This window comes from Grampus griseus (assembly GCF_964374135.1).
Source record: "Grampus griseus genome assembly, chromosome: 8".
Taxonomy (NCBI): Eukaryota; Metazoa; Chordata; class Mammalia; order Artiodactyla; family Delphinidae; genus Grampus; species Grampus griseus.
In genome coordinates, this window is record NC_139002.1 from 75,240,216 (window position 1) to 75,264,718 (window position 24,503).

The 24,503-nt window shown below is 40.5% G+C and overlaps 1 protein-coding gene across 3 annotated transcripts in view; it reads left to right on the forward strand.

Annotated features, from left to right (window-relative positions):
- Positions 1-24,503, forward strand: part of NELL1 (neural EGFL like 1) — an 853,170-nt gene that overhangs the window by 197,536 nt on the left and 631,131 nt on the right. For all 3 annotated transcript variants that reach the window (XM_082659859.1, XM_082659860.1, XM_082659861.1), the window contains 3 exons: positions 347-420; positions 8,140-8,239; positions 21,034-21,162. In XM_082659859.1, coding sequence (XP_082515985.1) covers positions 347-420; positions 8,140-8,239; positions 21,034-21,162 — 303 coding nt within the window. The remainder of the gene's footprint in view (positions 1-346; positions 421-8,139; positions 8,240-21,033; positions 21,163-24,503) is intronic.

Consider the following 24,503-nt stretch of genomic DNA (forward strand, 5'->3'; position numbering starts at 1 on the left):
GCTATGCTATTATACTCCACGGTGATGACAACCACCTCGTCCTTGTTTTAACATTGACCACATCAATTCATTCTCTAGTTCCTTCAGCAACCGCAGCATTGAAATAGTTGTATGTGCTTGGTGTGAAGGACTCCTGGCAAACATAATAGAGATGACAGTCTGAAAGGGAATTCAACAGTTATCCCCATCCTATTTCCATGTCTTACTTCCAGACATGCAAAGAGTTTTGCATTGCTTAGAATGAGAGCATTTATATTCTGTGGAATCTACTGAAGTTGGATGGTGCCCCTGAGGTCATTTTGTTGCATAGTATGACTGTCTGAACTGTTTTTCTGTTTTATTACAGCAAAATGTATCTATGGAGGAAAAGTCCTTGCAGAAGGCCAGCGGATTTTAACCAAGAGCTGTCGGGAATGCAGAGTAAGTTTCAGTCTTATGATCCCCATTACTTGTAGAGAAGGAGATGCGGGCTTTAGGTAGGAGTCTGGAATGGAGCATATTGTCCTGAGTGGACCACTGAGGGGGAGAACTCTCTGGTGGGCTTGAGTCCTGGCTGTGGAGTTCCCAGCCACTGTCATTGTGTGGTTAGCCTGTGGTCAGCCGTGGATCAGGTAGCCTTGGGAAAGACTGTCAGGGAAGGAAGTGAGAAGGGGGAAGGGAGCTAGCAGCTACCATGAGTCAGGGAGGTTGTCAGGTGGCCCTGGGAAAAGGTTTTGATTTGGTGTTGGGGCAATTAGTCTGTGATGTTAGTTGTGGATAGTGCCACTTCTACTCCTAAGAGTCTGATACAATGTTAGACAGTGCCTCTGTCTCCTGCCTGCCCCATCCCGTGTATTTCTCAAAATAAGATGTGTAGAACCATAGATCTCATTTAAGACTGTACTTCCATTTAAAAAAAAAAATCATTCAACAAACATGCATTGAGCAATTGCTACCTACCAGCATGGTACTAGTATCTGGGTGTACAACAGTGAACAAAACAAAGTCCTTGTCTTTATAGAATTTGCAGTCTGGTGGGGAGACAGGCAGTAAGATATAAACAAATAAATATACAAGATGCAGCTGAGCCTTGAACAACACGTTAGGACTGTGTGGATCCACTTCTGCACGGATTTCTTCCAGTAGTAAATACTGCGGTGCTACACTATCCACTGTTGGTTGAATCCCTGGATGTAGAACCGTGGATACGGAGGAACCACAGGTACAGAGGGCTGACTATAAATTATGTGCCGATTTTAGACTGTGTGGAGGGTCGGCGCCCCTGACCCCCGCATTGTTCAAGGGTCAACTATGATGCCAAATTCTATGAAAAATACAGAGCAGGTTGAAGGGGTAGAGAGCTTTGAGGTGGGGATGGATGGTCTGGGAAAACCTCTCGGAGGAGGTCATATGTGAACAAAGTGCTGGATGAAGTGTGGGAGCTAGCCAAGCACTTACTTGGTTGAGGTACTGTCCTAGAGCGCAAGAGTGAGAGACAGAGGGAAAGAAGGAAGTGAGGGAGAGCAGATTCAAGGAGGCGCCTTCCAGAGCTGCCACTGCCCCACAGCGAAGCAGGCCTGGTTTTGAGGGGCATCTCCAGGGAGGCTGGCTGGAACTACGGTGTCACAGAATAGACCATCTCTCCAAGTGCTGTTTCCTATGGCATTTCATTTGCTTTTCGTCACATCCCTGGAGAAAAGAAAGGAGTGTATTTGAAAGGTTGAGGAGAATGAGGCATTTAGGGACATGCTGAAGCTCTCAGGGAACTCGAATCTGGTTCTTTTTGGGGAGCTTTGGGGGAGGGAAGGCTCTTTCCTGTCTCCTGTCTCTCATTGGCCAGAATCTACCGCAGGAGTTAACTCCTTTGAGCCTCCCCACTGCGTTTCCCATTCGCTCTTTCTTGGCTGCCCCTGGGAATGGCAGAGATTCCATGGGTCTGGACAGTCTGGCAGGTATGCAGGTGTGGTGGTCCTTCTGCGTCAGTGGGGACTGTGGGGTGGACTCCTTAGTCTGTGGCAGAGGTAGAGATGGTGTGACAGTGAGGGCTCCGTGATCTCTCAATCAACCATGGGAGCTTCCAAACCTGGGAGTGGGGAAGCGGGTGGGTGGCCCCCAACGTGCGGCTGGGACATGACCACATAGGGATGGTGGGTGGATTAAATGAGATAAAGCATGTGAAGGACTTCGTTGGTACAAAGTAAGCCCTCAACACGTGTGAGCTATTTTTCTTATTCCACATGACCATACCTGTCCTCCCTGAATATAAGGCAGATGTCACGTTCCCTGTGGATTGTTTCACTTCTGGGGGAGGGAAGGTGATTTGGACTCTAAAACCCTTACTTTTTTCTTCCACCTCAAGGGAAGTTGGGATGACTAAAGGCAGTCTTACCCACTCTGCTGATGACCCCAGGATCCACCCTGCATCTGTCACTCACGACTAGCAACCCCCTTTACATATTGGGCAGAAGTAGTGGGTAACCCTGGCAAGGGTCACGATTGTGACTCCATCCCTGTTACCAGCAGAGAGGATCAGGGCAGACACCATCTGAGACCTCTAGAAGATATGGGTGTGGACTTACATGCCAGCATATTGGAAATGTACTTAACATGATTATTGGCACGTTGTAGGTACTCTCCTTGCTGTGGTTCATCTTTTACTGTTTTTGTTTTGTTATGGTTTTATAACTTAGGAAGAAGTTGGGGCAGACAGGTTATTCTTTTTGCATATGTGGTTTGTGTTCGTGTGAATAATTTCAGCATCTTTTCAAAAGTCATTAATTTCTTCATTTATTGTCTTTCTACAGTTATTTACTAAATACTTTATGCACAGAGGGAAGCCTCACTGACAATAATATTTAACATTTCTTGAATATTTAGTATTTTCTAGACACTATTTAAAACATTTGAAACTTTATCTAATGTAAACCTCATAATAACCCTGTTATTTGGTAGGGGTAGGTAGCATTATTATCATCCCCATCTTACAGATGAGGAAATTGAGGCACACATGATCAGAGTCACATAGCTAGTCAAGGAACCAGTTGGGATCTGAACCTGTGTGGTCTGAATCTACAGGCTCCTCTCTTAGCCTCTCTACTGCCAGTCCTGATGGTGTTAGACTTGCTTGGAAATAGTTCACATTATTGAATTGTAGAAGGGTGGATTCAGAAGGATTGAATGATCACTTTTCAGTCTATCTGAGAATACCAGATTGGTCAGGCTATGGCTCATTGATTCCCTTGATAAAGGGTAGCATTTATAAAAGGCCAGAGAAGAGCTTCGGGACACATTTAATGGATGTGGTCAGCAGGGAGAGAGGGTGACGGGTGTAGGATGAGAAGGCCTCGGGTCTCTCTCGGGCAGCCTTTTGCAAGATTTAAGCCTTAATGCCCTAAGGTACCTGTTGTATATGATGAATTAACTTCTCTCCTAGACATCTAAAATGGTCTTGCATAAGTGCTATCCTTGGGAGAATTGAGCAAATAATTACTCAAATAATTTGTGTTCTTTTTTTTTTTTTTTTTTTTAAATGACAGGTCATAGTCACTAGACTGCTTGCATGACAAGAATGGATGCATGCACTGAATTTAGGAAGAGAAACTGTTTCCTCCTAGTCTGTCTGGGAACAGTTTCCCAGCCTTTGTTTGTGTTCCTCATTTGGAGGACAGTGTTTGTAACTTGCCTACACTGTATTTAAGACTATAATTTGATTTTAATTTCCTGTTATTAGCTTGGTATGTCAATATGTAGTCCCATTCCCATAACTGGACTGAATTGATTATACCTTTTGAAAATATAAATAGCAAACTTGTACAGTAATATATTGTAAGTTATGGGAGGTCAACCTTTTTTCAAACTAATCTTAATAAAATCACACATAAAATTCTAGTCTTATAAAAGGTCACAGCCTCAGCTGTAAATTGTTAAGATGTTTTTATTTTTATTTTTTTACATCTTTATTGGAGTATAATTGGTTTACAATGGTGTGTTCATTTCTGCTTTACAACAAAGTGAATCAGTTATACATATACACATGTTCCCATATCTCTTCCCTCTTGCGTCTCCCTCCCTCCCACCCTCCCTATCCCACCCCTCTAGGTGGTCACAAAGCACCGAGCTGATCTCCCTGTGCTATGCGGCTGCTTCCCACTAGCTATCTATTTTACGTTTGGTAGTGTATATATGTCCATGCCACTCTCCCACTTTGTCACAGCTTACCCTTCTCCCTCCCCATATCCTCAAGTCCATTCTCTAGTAGGTCTGTGTCTTTATTCCTGTCTTACCCCTAGGTTCTTCATGACATTTTTTTCCCTTAAATTCCATATATATGTGTTAGCATACGGTATTTGTCTTTCTCTTTCTGACTTACTTCACTCTGTATGACAGACTCTAGGTCTATCCACCTCATTACAAATAGCTCAATTTCGTTTCTTTTTATGGCTGAGTAATATTCCATTGTATATATGTGCCACATGTTCTATGGTTCAAATGCAGATCCCCAGTTGACAAAAGGCTGCCTGATGATCCATGCGTTTCATTTTCCTGGGATCATTTCAAAGCTTCAGCAAGCCCAGTTAGATAAGAAACAAACTTTTGTTTTCAATATTTTCACCAAGTGATTCCAGAAGTTAACATACTGTTTTATTTTGTTTTATCTCTTTTATCAAGATGAATAAACTCTCCTAGCAGTCTTGGTCAGTTTTGTCCAGTTATTGCTGCCCTGTGACATTATTTTAGGCTAGCAACATTTTTTTTAATTTTACTTAAAGATGTGAGTTTTATATGGTATTAGAAATTCAGGTTGAAGCATAGTGATTAGTAAAGAACTTGAAAGTGTTTATATTTGACATGGTGACAGTTACTCTAAATGAGAAAGAATGGATGAATTATATTTTGCCACCAATGCAGAGTTCCAAAGGTCATAAAATAACATACCACAATCAGGAAGTTTTAAAAATGTTAATCATCAGATACTTATTAGAGAGAGTTTGAAAATAAAGTAAAAAATGGTTTGTGCCAAATTATGTGCCTGGACTAAATGGACTTGGTGGCACTTATGTTACTGTAATCACAGTTCATAGTATTTTCAAATTCATGTAAAGGGGTTTGTCTCTCTTTGAACGTTTGGAATTACGGTCTTACTCATTAAGTATGTTAAAGGTTGATTGGAATTGTTGACTGCTTTAATCAGTAGTCAAAGCAACCTTTTATATGTAAAAAAAAGAACCTTTCATGTATAATTATTTTTTAAAAAGCCTTCTGTGGCATTTTTATTTTTTTTAATTCAAGAATTTATTTTATTATTATTTTTTTTTGCGGTACGCGGGCCTCTCACTGTTGTGGCCTCTCCCGTTGCGGAGCAACAGGCTCCAGACACGCAGGCTCAGCGGCCATGGCTCACAGGCCCAGCCACTCCGTGGCATGTGGGATCCTCCCGGACTGGGGCACGAGCCCGTGTCCCCTGCATCGGCAGGCGGACTCCCAACCACTGCGCCACCAGGGAAGCCCGGTAGTGATGTTTTAAAATACACAGAATTTGAAGCAGTTTGCTGAAGCTTGTTGACACATGACACAAAGATAGGGGTTTTAAATGTTTTCAGATAGCCACCAAAGAGATATTACTGCATGCAGATTTTTAACTTGTATTTACAAATATTTCATGTCCAAAGCATTGCAAAATGAGAGTCTTGATTTTTCCCATGTACCAAAAACACATTCACCTTAGATTTCAATGACAAATGTAGTGTTTTTAATATTGCTTTTTTTAATAAAAGCAAATACATACTCAAGATACAAAATTTGGACTATAGAGAAAGGAAGGAAATATAAGGAAGTAAAAAAAAATCACTCCAGAATCTCACCACCTAGAGATAATCTCTTTTAACAGTTTAATTTTTTGACAGCAAGAGTGAAATTTATCTCATCGTCTTAGTTGAGATTCTCCTAGAAGCAGACCCTGAGCTTAGGATTTTAGTACAATGATTTATTAAGATAGTGCTCCTGGGAGGAAGAAGTAAGGGTGTGGGCATGCAGGCTTGGGCAGGCAGCTCAGCAAGGGTGCCATTTTAGGTGAAAGGTCAGAGGTACCCTGATTCACCTGGGGTTCTGAACGTACCCCAGCTATCATCTCCCCTTGAAGTAAAGAACCTCCCATGCCTGTCAGTCACTGGCTCTGGGCCGTGGGGCTGGGGGTTGTGGAACTTGTAGGTAACTTCTGGCTCCCTACAAAGTGGCTCCAGTGCCCAAAGGGACCCTCTGAGGGCTGAGAGATGAGCCATTAGCAGAAAGGCATTTGAAGTTGGGAGATGGGCACAGTGAACTGATAAAAGGGATCCAACAGAGTTCACCATTCATGTTTATGCACGGAGGCAGTAGATAATGAATAAATACATTAATATTGAAGGATCGAAGTCGAGGCAGCAATGGTAAGTAATTAAGCATTGTGTTTTCCTTTGCATTCAGCTTATGCTGCTGATAGTGAGGTTATTAACATCCATTGGTTTGTAATAATCGGTTTGATTCCCTGTTGCAAAAGCTGAGGTTCAACTGATAGGCATACTGCCCTTAGACTGGTGCTAGCTCTTGAGGCCAGGTGCCGTCCAGCGTGGCCTGGATTGAGGGGTGAGAGTGGAATGTAGCTGAAACGGGGACCGTGGGCGAATAGCAGGGTCGGTTCTCAGCATCTTAGGGCCAGTTTTAAGATAGGAGAAAAGCAAGAGATCTAGATGCCTTGGGACGGATCAAGAAATGAAGAGCAAAAGGGAACAAAAGACACCACAAGGAATGCCTTGGCTGAAATTTATGAGAAAGGAGAGGAAACCATGGTGCCAGTAATCCAGATGATGGGTAGTTGGAAATTCTATTACATTTGACATTTAAAGTTATGTTTATGTTCATATTTACGAATGGATGTGCCTGATATAATGGGAGTTCTGCCAAACCAGGGAACCCTGGAATGACAGCATATCTTGGAGATGGAGAACTCAGAATCTCCCCCATCCTTCCTGGTGGCCCAGCTCCATCCTATTCTCCCATCTGTGTTGAGAATTACCTTTTGGACTTAAATGAGCTTGCTTCTTGGTTGACTTAACCATGCTGTTAAGAATGGGAGAAAAAAACTTAACGTTTTAGATAAAATAAGGGACTCTCAAACCCTTTTTTATAGTAACTATTGAGCTGATTTTAAAAATTCAGAGTGAAACTAAATATAGATGCTAGTGATGTCAACAAAGAGGACCTTTGGTGAAGTGAGGTCCTAAAGATTCACCTGCTGAATATTTAAAATTTTATTGTAAGTGATTTTATTTATGTCTAGGGACTATCTAGTGCTCATCTAACTGACCCACTTTCAGTTCATCGTACCTGTATACCTTGGTCCTTGCTGGTCCCTCTGCCAGGAAGCTCTCTTCTTCCTTATCTTATTCACTATTTAGTTCCTTCAAATGTGGCATTTTCTTCATAATTTCTCCCCACTTGGGCAGAATTAATTATTCTCCTGTGATGAGTTACCATAGCATAATTAGAGCACATTGTTTTAGGACTTACTGTATTGTATTATGGTTTCTAGTCTAAGAGGTTTTTTTTTCCTCCCTCCATCCAAACTGTGAGTTCATCAAGGGCAAGGAAAATGTCTTATTTATCTTGGGGTTCACAGTGCTTGTGATCCAGGGCAGTGCCACAGCTGTCTCATAAAAGCTCATGAGAGCTCATTGTACATAACTTCCCAACTCTGTGGTCAGTAATGTCATGTTGGTAGTTCACAATGTCCGGTTATTGACACCACAGAAATCAGCAAATGCTAACTTTAGGGTTCCGCCATCCAATAGTCAATTGTTAAAAATTTACCAGCTCTACACTGTCGGTGACATTCTGCTATATAGAAGATACTCAAAACCCCTTTGTTAAAACAAAAAAGAAAAAAAAAAAAAAACCAATTGTTGAAATTGAGGCTCTTCTGATACAGAAAGGGAAATTGACCTTCTCTCTTCCAGGAGTCTCATCAGTTTAATTTGCGACTTTGTCATTATCCTGGAATTCCTGGGATTCCTGTTAATTATCGTAGGTTGTTATCACGGCAGGCTGTTAACAATGAACATTTATGTTTGGATCAGCAACTAAAAATGTGAACATTGTTTTGTTTCCTGATTATTTGGCTTGCAGGGTGGAGTTTTAGTAAAAATTACTGAAGCGTGCCCTCCTTTGAACTGCTCAGAGAAGGATCACATTCTCCCAGAGAATCAGTGCTGCAGTGTCTGCAGAGGTAAGAGGGCTTGGCATGGAGCTTTGGGTGGGGATGGAGGGCAGGGATTGAAGGTTTAATGACTAGTGTGATGACAATAACAACTGTCCAAAACTCTGCTACTTAGATATGTGTATATGCTATTTACCGTCCTCAGTTATAGTCTTATCAATTGCAAAACGGGGATAATAATCCTATCTACTTCCTAAGACTGCTGTAAGGATTAAATGGGATAATGCATAAGCACCTAGCATCATGCCTACCACATGATAAATATTCAGTGAACGATGGTTCCTATAATAATAATAATAGTTCCTGCATCATTATTGCATTTTTTTCTCATGAGTGGGATTGGGAAACATTCTTATCAGCTCTTTCCATGGGCCAGTTCCCCTATCTGCCAGAGGATGACATACACTGAATCCTTACTCATAGATTTATATACTGCTTTTTTATTTCCTGCAAGGAAAAAAGCTTCAAGTAAGTAGCACTTAACTGCTAATTAATGCACGAGCAGAAATTATTTTGCCGCCTATTCCTGAAATTCCCCTCTTTTCCAAATTTATTTCTTCAAATCCTCTGGATCAAATATCACTTCCTCTCTGAAACTTCTCACCCAGGCAGAATTAAATAGATTAGGAGAATCTGAAATTGATTTGAAATCTTACCAAAAAACATCCAGTTAAACTCATTGCTATTATTTTAAACCTCTACCCACCATACAGTCTTCTCCACATGCTCACATATCCGGTGAGTTAGATTCTTTCTGGTTTACCTTGGAAGCTTCTAGAGTTAAGAAGCCGGAGCATAACAGTTTAGCTCAGGTTATATCCTATCTTACTTTTTTCTGTCTTTTCTCTAACCCAAGCATTGGCAGATATTTTCTGTAAAGGGCTACAAAGTAGATATTCTCACCCCCGCTGTTGTATTGACAAAGTGGCAGAGGTGATAGGTAAATAAATTAGTGCAGTGTTTCATTAAAATTTCATTTTGAGAAACGGGTGGCAGCTCGTAATTCGCTGACCCCTCCTCTAGTACCTTCTGATATATAAAAGTATATATTTGATCATGGCATGTTTTCAGCTTGGGCTGAGATTTCTCTTTGTGGTTAGTCTAAGAGAGCTGTGTTTTGGTAAAAATTCCCAGGAAAACTTAGTACCTGGATAACCGTAAATGGCTGTTAGAATTCGTGGTATGCCGTCAGAGTATCTCCCCTGATTTATCTGCTTTCATGGCTACAAGTGTATTTGCTGCTCAGATGCTTTAGAAAGACGAAAGATTGACTGGAATTTCAGAGGGATGCATTTATTGGTAACTGATAGGGTTGTTAAGTAGGTCTTATAAGTTAATGCAAAATCCATCACTTGATATTTGTTCAGGTGCCAAGTGGGACTCAGTGTATGTAAATCCTTTCTGATTTATGGTTTCATTCGAGCAGGATCATTGATTATCCCACAGAAATTCAAGAAGATTTTCATTGCTCTGACCCAGTTTACAACAGACTGGGTACCACAGCTTCTGCTAGCACTTCTCGGGGATGCAGAAACTTTTTTTTTTTTTTTTTTTTACCAACGAAGATGCTGAGAGATGTGACATCTCATTGCAAAGTTGACTCATTTAAGGCTCCTGTTGCTAGCGACCTGGTGGCTTTTACCAAAGCTAAGTCAGCTTTGAGGGGAAACTGGGAGGCAGGAATAGGGCTTCATAGATGCGATCATAACCAGGGCCAATCTGTACAGTTGAGGATTTTCTTCTTCCTCCCACCTGCTTCCTTCTCAGCCGGGAAACTACCAGCTCTTTTTATTTAGCAGCTGATGGTTTTTCTTGGAGGCGCGTGTGAGTGAGGGAGTTATTTATGTCCCTTGACAAGTCTGTGTTTTAACAGGAACCAACGTGTGTCTTTAGAAGAGATAGGGAAAAGGTGGAGAGGTTCTTTTCCTGGGAAGCAGGTTGAATGCAACCATTTGGGTATATGGATTCTCTTAGGTTTCTCCTATTTATTCCTATCTCAGAATTCAGACCTAGAATGAAAACAGCGTTATTTTTGACTGAAGCCCTTGTCAGCACCATTTACTGTCATTACCTCCTTTCCTGTTGACCCATAGCAGAGAGGAGCCCAGAACATTCAGCCCACTTGTCCACATACTGGGACTTGCTCTGCACATTGGACAATCAGGAAATGAAAAGGATATTTGTCTGGGCAGTGGGGCGTTCTCTTTTTCATAAAAATGTAAAATTTATGTGGTGATGGACAAAAAAATCCATCCACATGCGCTTAAAGGTCCATTGTCTTGACCTGTGCTCTTCATGAATTTTGCTCTGTGTCTCTTAATTCCAATTTATTTCCCAACAGCGTCGTTAAAAATAGCCTAAGAGTTTCTCACAATATTGTGGGAGATATTTTTCCCGTTTGACTTCTGTTTGTCTTTTACCTTCTCCTCTGTGCTCGTGTTTTCTGAGTGGAGTCTTGGAAGATGAGGGGGGCTGGACAGTTTTGATTCTAATTAGACTGGGAAAGCCCGCTGGGCCTCTTCTAAGGCACGTTATTCAGTTCTCCTTCCCCCTCCTCCTTGCCCCTCTCAAAACCAGAAAGTAATGAAAAGATGAGAAACGCTCAATTTCTGTGTAAACTAATTTTTATCCTGCATATGGAGGGGCTATACCATTTGCTTTGTGGATTGAGACTGTCTCCTGATTGACAGGCAGCGAGCGAACAGAGAGAGGTAAGACTGATGACCTGAAATACTTATTTCAGGGATGAGCACAGTGGTGTGATTTCAGCTGTGTGGTTTCTGCCACCCTGATATTATTGATTACAGACACGGAAGTTGCTGTAGCCTCTTTCAATACCTGTACTGAAGGCCCTTCAATTAGCATATTTATCATCTCTCTTTGTCTTACTGGGAGTGTCAGGTCTTTAGTCTGAGGGAAATCACCCCTCAGTATCATCGCTCAGAAATCTGAGTCAAAGCCTTTCTCATGCCTGCTTGGGGATTTGAAGTTTTCCAAGGTTTATTTTCATTAGGTTTAGACTGGAATTTGAGAAAGCACGGACGGTGCTTTTTGCCCCCTGTTGGTTGATTAAATAGTATCCATGAAGCTCTCCAACTTGGAAAAAATAACGCTTTTTTTTGTTTGTTTGTTTTTGCGGTAGGCGGGCCTCTCACTGTTGTGGCCTCTCCCGTTGCGGAGCACAGGCTCCGGACGCGCAGGCTCAGCGGCCATGGCTCACGGGCCTAGCCGCTCCGTGGCATGGGGGATCTTCCCGGACCGGGGCACGAACCCGTGTCCCCTGCATTGGCAGGCGGACTCTCAACCACTGCGCCACCAGGGAAGCCCTAACGCTTGTTTTAATGATTACATTTTTTTTTTTCCGGTACGCGGGCCTCTCACTGTTGCGGCCTCTCCCGTTGCGGAGCACAGGCTCCGGACGTGTAGGCTCAGCGGCCACGGCTCACGGGCCCAGCCGCTCCGCGGCATGTGGGATCTTCCCGGACCGGGGCACGAACCTGTGTCCCGAACCTGTGTCCCCTGCATCGGCAGGCGGACTCCCAACCACTGCGCTACCAGCGAAGCCGTAATGATTACATTTTATGAATCGATTCTTTGAATGTAGGAGAAAAGGGAGGGATGAAGATATGTTCCTACCATAGAGAATAGTCCTGTCGTTTTCATGTCAATGACTGAATGAAATTATTTTCAGTACCAGCTGAAGGCTCTGTTTCATCTGTGAAATAGCGTTAAGACCCATTTTGCAGAGTTATAACTTGTTTCCTCAAGACCTAACGTGTTGGCTTGATTATGAAGCTAATTTTTTTTTTTACACTGAGTCATGCCCATTTTCTGATACGGTGGTATGGTGATACAGCTCCCTCCCCCGCTTGCTTCCATTCAAGGAGAGAGGTGCAGATTATAGCTTTATACTGGGTTTTTCTCTTTGTGGGAATCAGACCTAAGACCTTCGAGTTAAGGATAACAGGCTCTGGCTGATTTATACTGTTCGTTGTATCAGCAGAACCGATATCCACACTCAGTGCTTGGACACCTTGACTCTTCAAATCTTGGGTAACGACAAATGCTGTAACTCATTTCTCTACCCTTCAGAGAAAAATGAAGGTAATCAGCTGAACAGGTAGTTATATCCACAGGGCTACTGGTGCAGCCAGGATGCTGTTAGGGACAGAACTGCAGGACAGTTAGGGAAAACACATGCAAAAAGAATCACGATGTTAGACGTTGGCAGGGAGAAGCCACTTTGCAGTTGCTGGGATCCACCATCTCAGTCACCAGCGACACTACCCAGAGCAGCCCTAATCACTGGTGCAGTTTGTTTCTGACGCCTCAGGACAGTGTGTGCTGGCAGCATGAAATTTGTTTATCCTCATCATTACCTTGAGGTAATGGCTATAGCAGGAGCCCGTCCACTTAAGCATAAGGCCACGAGGGTGGAGAAAGGGGAGTGGGTACCGGAGTGACGTCTATGCTTCTGCCTTGGAAGGAGTAACAAAAGTGTGGCTGTAGCCCCAGCGGAAAAAGATTCCTCATAAGTTGCCAGTGCTCTCAGTTGAAGGGGGAACAAAAACCAACGTGACTGTGTCTTTTCAGGATCGCTCCGGGAGAACACACCGATCGTTTGGCTCATCCCAGAATGCTTGCTACACTCCTTAGGGTTTTATTCCCTTCATAATTGGCTCTAATTTTATCTTCAGTGTTGCCAGTGACTTTGGAGGGTTTGGCCGCATGTTTAAGCTTTTCAGTGTTGAGGAAAAAGTTCTTTCCGACATCTGTTCCCAATGTGTTTATCTGTAATTTTAATTTATGCCCACTTGCCTTGTCATCTGGCCTGGGCTGAAATTAGTTGAGATTATTACTTGTACTACTTAAGATTTTATGCCCTTCAGTTAACTCCTCCCAAAGAGTCTTGGTGTGGCATGATCTTCTTTTTTTCTAGACCTCCTCATCATCTTAGATGAATTTGTAACTGAAATGGTTTTAGAGGATTTCAGTGTATTTGAGGTGAAAAGAGACCTGTAAAAGAGGCACTTAATCAGAAGGTAAACTAGTGCCTGTATAGAGGAACCCATAGTTTATAGATGGGTCAGGTCCTCTGCATATTGATAGATGGAATCTGATCAAAATACCTGCAACCGTGGACCACAGTGGGCACTGGAATGACAAGGCTATATGCTCAGCTGTTGAGGTTGGGGACAGAGGGCCTTTGGAGAAGAGTTCAGTCTCAGGGAGCCCTTGAATTCTGTGTTCCTGAAAGTGCCACAATGGATCCAGGCCCAGGGAGCCTTGGGAAGGAGGCACATTGCCCCAGAGAGAAGACCTGAAACTAAGACCAGGCTGCCTTGGACTGGAAGACCCCTAAGTGTTGACTACTGTAGAAAAACCAATTGCTTTCTAAGACAGAACCTGTGAGAATCCAGAGCTCTGTCTCTAGTAGGCCCATCCTGATATTACAACCCTCTGTCCACAGGAGCTAAAGGACTGTCTTCACCCCTCCAGGGCCCAGGCTTCTGTGGTATGTATGTTGGTTGTGGAGTACGTTAGGGCATCCTGTTCCCATAAAGGATCTTTGGGCCGTACCCCTCCTATAGGGCCAGTCCATGGGTGGAGCTGTCTCCATACCAACTAGGCACATGGAATATATTGTGCTCGGTTTACCTTTGCTCCTTGTGACTTTCAAGCTTGGGCAAGCAGCAGTGATATGAGGAGTATTGGCTTTCTAGGATCTGAGTTAGTGTAGAGGAAGCTGAGGTGCATTTTCAGATTGTCATTTCAAAGGTAACCTGCTTGACCCTTGGGGGATGCGGGAGATTGAGGACAAGCAGTGGTGCCCTATGTGGAATCAAACTTTATCGTAGAGAAACTAACTCCTGCCCAGGGGTAGTGACCTATTCATTCCTTGCTGTGGAAGAAGTCACAGTAGTCAACCGTAAAGATGCTTATCCATCGTTGGATGGAGAAACCAGAGATGAAGCAGAATGGGTGGATGGTTTGCTGTAATTATAAAAAGGTACAGAGTGGGATCTGGAGAGTGGCAGTGTGAGGGCTTCATTACGATGGGCAGGGTTTATTATATGCAGATTAGGCCAATGGATTTAAAGAAAGCAAAGAGTTTTACAAGTGTTATTGATCTTTCACTGGCAATAGAACTCTAGATTCAGGACCACGAAGGGAGTCCAAATTTTAGACCGCTCCCAATGAGAGGAGAAAATATGACCCCAACACTTAACGTTTCTTCTTTAGTTTCCTTAATCATGTCGTGGACACATGCTGCTCCCTGTGTTTGGAACTCTTATGATTTGTCCAGTCAACCTCACTCATCCCTCAAATCTCCTTTTGATACCTAGTGTTAGGACCCTTCTCTGCGATACATTCCGGAAGTACCTTGCTCCTCTCCATCACAATATTTCCTGTAACCCAACACTCAAGGGTAGCCATCCCTGCTAGAGTGTTAGATGAATGAAGGCATGTTTATGATGTTTGTGACTTTTTTGTTATATCCCTATTGTGTAGCACAGCGGCTGGGCACACAGCAGGGGCTTAATAGTTGTCAAATGAATGAATAGTACCTCTGCCAGGAACTAAAGGAGGTGTTTGGAATAAAACCTGGAATCCCATTTCAGCAGATTGTGTGTCTTCCTCTGAGCATCTGCTCATTTCCATCACTCGAACGTAAATAAGCTCCAAGTGGGTCTTACTCATCTTGGTATCTCATCCATGGATGGTGTTCTGTCGTGTGATGTTATTTTTCTTCTGACTTTGAGTCCGCAAGCAGCAAGTAATAATGGACTGTGTGCTGGAGAAAGAAATAAGGTTTGTTCCTTTGAAAGGTTCAAGGCATGTCAGGGACTAGAAATTGCTAATGACTGATGGAGTACTGGTCTCTTCAGGTCAGGGTTGGCGTTCCTTGAATGTCCCTTAATGGTTAAAATTATGGCTGGGAGGTCGTGTAGAGTGGTGGAGAGAGACTGGGTATTAGAATCATATTTGGGTTTATATCTCTCTTTCACCCTGCTAGCTACGTGACCACAAGGAAGGTAATTAACATCTTTGAGGCTTGGTTTATTCATCTTTAAAACACTCCTTTAGTTCTAGTTTTGAAAGACTGAGGATTTAGTCATTAGCTCTACAAATATTGGAGTGTTTATAATGTGTTGGGTATTGCCTTAGGCACAAGGGAAACAAACTCACAGGGTCCTTTCCCTTGAAGAAGTGAGCTTCTCATGTGAAGACAGACATTCAACAAATAAACACAGAAATTAACATGTAATTAATTAGTAATTGTGATACCTGCTATAAACAAGAAGAATAGGGTGGTATGGGAGAGAGTAATGGGATTTTCTTTAGACCTGAGGGACAAGAAAGCCTTCTCTGAATAGAATATATTTAAGCTGGGACTTGACGGCTGAGTAGAAATTATTCTGGCAGGGATGTTTCATAATGTTCTGAGTTGGTGGGACAAGCTTGCAAAGACCCTGAATCAGGAAGGAGACTGGAGTACTAGAGGAATTAAAAACAAAGGCTGATACAATTGGAGGGAAATGACAGAGGGAGAGGAGAGCCTGTTTGTTGTTTCAAATCAAAGTTAAGGATTTTGTATTTTTTCTTAAGTAAAATGGGAAGCCCTCACAAGATTTTTAAGGGGGATTGTGACATGACCCAATCTGTTTTATTTATGTATTTATTTATTTAGGCTGTGCTGGGTCTTAGTTGCAGCATGCGGGCTTCTTAGTTGTGGCATGTGGACTCTTAGTTGTGGCATGTGGGACCTAGTTCCCTGACCAGAGATTGAACCCAGGCTCCCTGCATTGGGAGCACGGAGTCTCACCCAGTGGTCCACCAGGGAAGCTCTATGCCTGGCAAGTTAGAAAAACTCAATAAATAGCAGCTTTTATAATAAAAGTGTTCTCTGTATTTGGACCAGTACTAGTTAAATGATGTCACTGTGTGCTTCTAATTATAGGACGATAATTCCACAGACTCTAGAGCTACTTATTAAAAATATTCAAGTAAAATAACGTGAATATTGAGTATGTGTGCGCATGTGCGTGTGTATTCTACAATCTGGTCACAGCTTCTGATTCTGGGAAAAAAAGTGATTTAAGAAAGAGGGTGATATATATATATGATATATATATATGATATATATATGAATCATATATATATGATATATATATATGATATATATATGAATCATATATATATGATATATATATCATATATATATGATATATATATCATATATATATATGGCTCTGTGTACTTTCACAAGTGCACTAACTTCTCTGAACTTCAATTGCTACATCTGTGAAATAGGGATAATAATTCCAGTTTCATAGGGTTGTTAACAGAGTTAAATGGGTTAATGCATCTGAAACACTTCACTGAGTGCCTAGCATATATTACATGCTCAGTAACTATTAATCATTATTATTACAACTGTGCCAGATTATTTGAGGTTCTTTAAACTTACCCTTTTTCCTCAAGGGCTGGAGTTCCATTCCTCCCACTAGGATCTGTGTCTTGCCCCTTTTCAAGTTTCTACCTGTGATGAATCAAAGGTCAAGTTTTGCATCATCTAGAAGGGATTTCTTCTCTGACACACTATGATAATTTGTACTGCTCACAACTTACCTACCCCTGTATTTAGCTTATATCCCCTTAGAGTTTCTAATTTCCTTGTGGTCAGGGAATGTCTCACACATTTTGACGTTGCCCCCGGGAGCTTGCGTGGTGCTGCAGTCCACAGAGTAGGTGCCCCATACAAATTCAGTGGATGTTATTCACTCGTGCATAAAGGCAAGCAAGCACTGAATAAATACTGCTTGAATAAAGGCCTGCATTAATTATAAAAAAACAAAACATGTGTTTTTGGCACAACGGTGAGGCCCAGCCAAAGTGGATTTGTCCATAAACTGGGTTTGTCTCACAGGGGCCCTTCATTGTCCTTGAAATACAATTGACCCAACTCTCTGCATTGTGAATTGATATGGCACGTGCTTGATAGATATGCATTGGAAAATCAACAATGTTTGAGGGCCTTTTTTCCAGCCTGTCAAATGCATGTGGAAGGAGGACAGTTGCAGTCTTGGGAAAGAAAAAAAAAAAACAAACGCAGCCATGTAACAAAGGATGCACATATGACATTGAGTCAAGGATTATAATGAAAGAAAATGTGATAACTTAATTGATCAATTCTGACGTGGGGAGGGAAGGCCAGGCACTTCCTCTGGCAAAGAAAGCTATGATGCCTAAAAATTGTCCCTTTGCTAGCAAAAACATCACGTATTTTTAATGGTTATTATAAGCTTTTCAAGTCCTTGTGAAAGTGCTCTTGACTGACACATGTTTCACAAGTCCAGCAAATTCTTCCTCTGATTTTGATTGGGGCAATCTCCAGTTAGCAGGTCAGATAGTGAGGCTGGATGTGATGCCACGCTCCCCCAAGCCTGTGGGTCTACTCTCTAACATCACAAGGAGCATCTACATCTTTCACTTTTTTTTTTTTTTTTTTTTTTTTTTTTGCTAGGTTTGCTCTGTGAGAGGATACAGGAAAACTACATGGGCCTTGGAGCTTACCAGACTTAATTTAGAATCTTAGCATCTCCACTTACTAGCTAGATATTAATGAGTCTGGGCTTTTCTTATCTTGAAGCTGAGGATAACAGTGTTATCAACTTATTTGAACTTCTATGTTGTTGTCAGTATTATCATTATCATAATCAGTATCATTCTCATCACAGTGGCTAACGTTTAGTGACCACCTAGTACGTATCAAGAATTGCTCTAAGTGCTTTATATGGATTAGCGCATTTAACTCTTTCCACACATATTAATAAGGTATATTATTATCCCCATTTAAAACATCTAGTGTAATGCCAGACATATAGGTACATGAATGTTATTATTTAATAAGAGTTGTTATCTTTTAGACTAAGTATGGTCTAAATCTTGTGTTGGTTTAAAATTCTGTTTCAAAGGAAAAACATTCTAGAATGTTATCACCAAAAGGAATTAAACTTGGAGTTGATATAGTTTAGTGTTTTCTATATTTTTTACAGCCAGAAACTGTTGTTCGCATGGTCACTATATCAAAAATATAAAAGCAAAGCTATTCTATTTGAATCAGGGGTGGGGGACTTGAGCCCTATCCGACAACTCATCTGTGCCCAAGATTCTGAGGAACAGTGTGAAAATCACTGATGTTGTCCTTTCCTGGTATACGTACCTAGACAGGCAAAGCGATTTATTTTGTTTATTGGTATAGACCCTGAATTATAAATTAGATCTCCTCTCCAAGAACAGTTGTTTTTTTTATGAGACTGCAATATGTGATGTAGCAGTATAATTATTATTTGCTAAAATGTACTGAGTTAAAGATGATAAAGCACCTTCATATACCTTGTTATATTTGAACTTCACAATTCCTGTGGTGGGCGTAGCCTATTACTTCTTGTTCACCTAAAAATGATGCGTAACATAAATTTTTGGGGGGGGTCGGGAGGAAATTGGTGCAGCTTGTCATAGAGGTAGGAGAAAAAAATATCAGAGACCAGAAATGTTGGAAAAGGGTGATTCTTTTGAGATAAGTTAACACACTGGAGTTGGCATTTGCCCAGAGGGTAGAATGGTAGCATCTGGCTTCTAATGGACACTGTTTAAGTAGACAGGAGACAAAGCCTGGGGCTGGTGTGAGATGCGTAAATCAAGAACCTTGAAGGGTAAATCCTCAGTGGGTGACTAGGAAAAATCCACTCTGCAAGAGAAGACTTGCCTATCAGTCTCGACTCTAGATAGCCAGTATGGCAGAGAAAAGTTTGCATTCCTGAAAGCTTAGGGCCTAAATTTATTCTACCCGTGTGGCTCAATCCTTATGCCCCAAGGCAAAATGTAATTTAAAGTGATGGTGGGTTGATAGTTCCCTCAGGCACCTGAGAAAAGCAAACACAGATGCTCTCTGAAGAAATACAATTTTACAGCCCAAACCTCAAGTAATTTCCACAGATTAAATCCTAAAACATATGAGCTCACAAATAAAAGACTCACTCAAAACACAAGAAAAGAAGTCCTCATGCATGATACTCAGCAAAACAAACTGTAAAATCAGATGCTGATTTTACTTTAATAAAGTCGGAAGACTGAAGATACTGGAGTTATCTGTATAAAATATGTCTAATATGTTTTTAAAAAAGGAAATTAAAAGATGAAAGAATAAGAGACCACAAATTTGATCAAGGAGACTGAAAGAGAAAGAAATTGAATTCTACAAAATAAAATTGTAAGTAAAATAAAAATGATATGGATGACTGAAACAGAACATGACACTACTTGAGAGAATTAATAAACCAAAAGATACATCCAAAGTTAAACAGAATTCAGCATAGAAAAAAGCAAGGGGAATAGTAAAGCAAGTCTAAGAAACATGGAGGAGAGCTTGAGAAGGAAGGAATAATATTTATCTAATTCAAATTCCAGAAAGAGAGAATAGATAAAATGGTGAAAAGAGAATGTTTGAAGAGAAAATACCTGATAATTTTGCAAATTGATAGAAGATTTAATCTTTAGATTCAAGAATCCCAAGGAATCCTAGGAAGAATAAATAAAAATAAATTCACACCTAAATACCTTAAAGTTAATGAATACAAACAAACCCCCTTCCCCATCAAGCAAACAACCAAATAAAATAGATCTTAAAAGCCACAGAGAAAGTGTTTGTCACATACTAAGAAATGATGATTAGGTTAACAACTGACTTCTCAAGAGTGATAATAGAAGCCAGAAAACAATGGAATATCTTCAAAATGTTGAGGCAAAATAACTCTATACCCAAAAAAGCTATTTTTCAATTAAGAGGGTGATCAAAGGACATATTTAGATAAATTAAAATTGAGCACAGTTACTATCAAAATATCTTCATTAAAGGAACTTATAAAGGATACATTAAGAAAAATAACCATCCTAGAAGGAATGTCTGAGATTCAAGAAGACTCTTGGGCAAAGAAATGTTAAACATGTGGTTAAAAAAGTATGCCTCAGGAAGCATGTTCAAGAACATTCCTTGCAGCATTGTTTGTAATTCCAAACCTGCAAATAACTCAAATGTCAATGTGTAGTATAATGGATAAATTTTGGAATATTCATGCTATGGAATATTATACACCATTGACAAATAAATGAAAGATAGCTATAGACATTAACATGGATGAATAGAAAAAAACCACCGTGGAAGATATTACAGTATGATTTCACATGTGAAGTTCAAAATGGGCAAAACTAAATAATCTATAATTTCGAAATACATACCTATGTATGGTAAAACTATAAAAATATGTAAGGGAGTGATTAACACACAAATTAAGAGAGTTGTCTGATGGCAGGGAGGAGGATTCATTGGGGACCTGTAATAAAGGGGTACTGATAATACTGTATTCATTTTATTTATATATTCATATATACTCATTTTATATATCTCTTATGTATCATAAATTTTGCAATAAAACAGTTATAGAAAGACAAGTCATATAAGAAGGCAGTAGAAAGAAGATTCAGGATCAACATGGATAAAAGCCTTCAAGAAGGAACAACTTTAGCAAGTGTGTATATTAGGGGGAAAAAATGTGAGGCATGGGATGGTCCAACGTTTCCTAGTCCTACTCTTCTACCCCCTTGCCAGCTTACCTTTGCATATTGCCAAGGCGTGTTCTCATGTATGCTGACATATAATAAAAATGTCTCATGCTTTATTATTTGGAAGTCTTTTATTCTTTTCTTTCCTGATGTAAAATTTTATTTGCTTCTTCTAGGTCATAACTTTTGTGCTGAAGGACCTAAATGTGGTGAAAACTCAGAGTGCAAAAACTGGAATACCAAAGCTACTTGTGAGTGTAAGAATGGTTACATCTCTGTCCAGGGAGACTCTGCCTACTGTGAAGGTAAGTGAACTATTTAATAAAGTCAGCTTGTGAGAAATGTATTCCTGGTGGATGTGGTTGAAGAATGAAAGCCTTCACTTGGTTCTGGTCCCATGGGATCCTATAAAAAATTATACCAACAATCTAGGATATTCTCTTCTTCTGACTTATCCAGGCTGCTTAGTAGCATGTAAAAGCAAGACCTTTCAATCACCAGCAAAACCCTAAACCCCTCATTTTATGTTGTCTTATTTGGGTATATTGTCTTCTTCAATTTCAGTTAAATGTTACATGGTGGATCCTCTTTTTGAACGGATGCTTTGATACTAGCTTATACCCAATTGCCATCATCTTCACCTGCCAAGGGCAGAGTTTTTTTTCAGTTGTGTTTCCTAATGACTGATTCATGTGTTGCTAATTCCCAAACTCTACTACAAGTCCCAGTGACAGATGGACTCATAACTTTGGCACATGGATTGGTATAGTAGGTTGGTGGCCTCAAGCATCAGTGACCCCCCTTTTCTACTTTATAGAGCAGAGCAACTCCTCTGTCTTATGTGAACTCCTCTTTCCATGCTCAGCGTGCTGGGGGCAAGCATTGCATACTCCTTTTCCTTTAATATAGCAGAGGATCAGGGATTAGTTCTGACCCTGGATTTACATGTACAGTGCCCTAAAATCTGAGCCCATCCATTTCTCCAGTGCTCACTGGATCTCTCCCATCAGTTTAGAGAAATTCTTATAGGCAAAGTGATGGCTAGGCTGTTTTTCCATCCTGGTTGGACCTAATTATTCCTGTCACCTTTACTAGTATTATTGAACCTTGGTGTTCTGTTAATTAGGAAGGTAGATGTCTTGACTGGAATAAATGCTGCAAAATCTTGGTCACTGTCCTCCTACTGATTTGGTTCTCATGTGGGTCAAGTATTGTCAAGGTAAAGACAGTTGATGACAATAATGGTAAATTCCTTTCCATTCTTCTGTTTTATGTTGTTGACCCCTGCTTAACTTTTTGACTTTGACTAAAGTTGTTAAGGAAATGTTTCTAATTACTGTTAGTGTTCAGAACCTGGTAGAAAGCCTCTGTTTTTCATTTCTTCTGGAAGACTTTCTTTATTACTGCTTTGGTTCTCATTAGCAGTATAAGTCTAACTAATAGTTAACCCCCAACACACACACTTTTTTCTACACTTTTTTTTCCTTTTGCTTACCTGTATAGATTTGAACTTGATTTGGGAGACATGCCACTTGGGAGGGTGAAGTTGCCCTTTAGTTATGAACCTTTTCATCTATCCATTAACATCATGTTACTTATTTGTCAGTTTTGAGGAAGAGGACTATTAATTTCAATACTTCACATTAACATTTATTTTTTATATCTTACCTTATGCTATTTTGTATTTTTTGTCAGAAAATTACTGTAATTTTAAAAATAAAAAATGTGAACATTTTCTTCTCCATTTATCATGAAAAAATCCCACAAGCCAGGTAATGGTCTAAAAAATTTGTTTTCTTACCTTCTGCTATATGTGGAGAGAGACTATGAACAATTATAAAAATGATAGAAGGAACCTCAAAATAATTTGAATCTTGATTCTACCATTGGCCGGTGTTTTAGTTGTCTATTGGAAGCAGTACACCCACCATTCCTGGCTCCCCTTAGCTATTGAGACCTGGCAGAACCTGGGAGGAAATTGCTGGTACCAATGCTGTTTTGGGACTCTTTGATTCTCTCCTCATTTTTTGTTACATAGAATCAATTTTATGAGGTACCATTTGTGGTATTATGCCTACCCTTTGTGAGGCCTTATTTTATTGATTATGTTGGGCGATTCTAGGTCTGAATCCCTGTTTCCTTGAACACGCTTCTCAACTCGTTGTGTGCGCGGGGCCTTGGGTCAGTGTATACTGTGGTACCACCCTTGAGTCATGGTAATGTCCTCGGGCTTTAGTCATTTTTCTGTGATCAGGGGGACATTCTGCAATTCCAGAGGGCATGTTCATAATGAGAAGGATAGCACTTAAGGAGAAATGACTAAACGTTAGAGCCCATTTACAGTCTAAGAATAGAACTCAGGGACTAAAACAGGGGTCAAATACTGGGCAACAGGATGGGAGGCACTGAGAACCAAGTAGAGTGAATATCAACATTTAGAGCAAACGCCCTCCTCTCTCTTCATTCAGCCATCTTCAGCACACTTGGGCTTTGGGCTTATTTTCCTGTGGTTGAGTGGTGGCTGCCATAGCCCCAGACATGGTGTCCTCATACCAGCATCCCAAAGAAGGAAGGAAGGGGCAGGGGTTAAAAATCTTCTCTGTGTGAGGTTCTGTGTTTTTTTTGTGTGTGTGTGATGATCATATGGTTTTTATTCTTCAATTTGTTAATATGGTGTATGACATTGATTGATTTGCATATATTGAAGAATCCTTGCCTCCCCGGGATAAATTCCACTTGATGATGGTGTATGATCCTTTTAATGTGTTTTTGGATTCTGTTTGCTAGTATTTTGTTGAGGATTTTTGCATCTGTATTCATCAGTAATATTGGTCTGTAATTTTCTTTTTTTGTAGTATCTTTGTCTGCTTTTGGTATCAGGGTGTTGGTGGCCTTGTAGAATGAGTTTGGGAGTGTTCCTTCCACTGCAATTTTTTGGAAGAGTTTGAGAAGGATAGCTGTTAGCTCTTCTCTAAATGTTTGATAGAATTCACCTGTGAAGCCATCTGGTCCTGGACTTTTGTTTGTTGGAAGAATTTTAATCACAGTTTCAATTTCATCACTTGTGATTGGTCTGTTCATATTTTCTATTTCTTCCTGGTTCAGTCTTGGAAAGTTATACCTTTCTAAGAATTTGTCCATTTCTTCCAGGTTGTCCATTTTATTGGGATAGAGTTGCTTGTAGTAGTCTCGCAGGGTGCTTTCTATTTCTGTGGTGTCTGTTTAACTTCTCCTTTTTCATTTCTAATTTTATTGATTTGAGTCCTCTCCCTCTTTTTCTTGATGAGTCTGGCTAATGGTTTATCAATTTTGTTTACCTTCTCAAAGAACCAGCTTTTAGTTTTATTGATCTTTGCTATTGTTTTCTTTGTTTCTATTTCATTTATTTCTGCTCTGATCTTTATGATTTCTTTCCTTCTACTAACTTTGGGTTTTGTTTGTTCTTTCTCTAGTTCCTTTAGGTGTAAGGTTAGATTGTTTACTTGAAATTTTTCTTGTTTCTTGAGGTAGGCTTGTATAGCTATAAACTTCCCTCTTAGAACTGCTTTTGCTGCACCCCATAGGTTTGGATTGTTGTGTTTTCATTGTCATTTGCCTCTGGGTATTTTTTGATTTCCTCTTTTATTTCTTCAGTGATCTCTTGGTT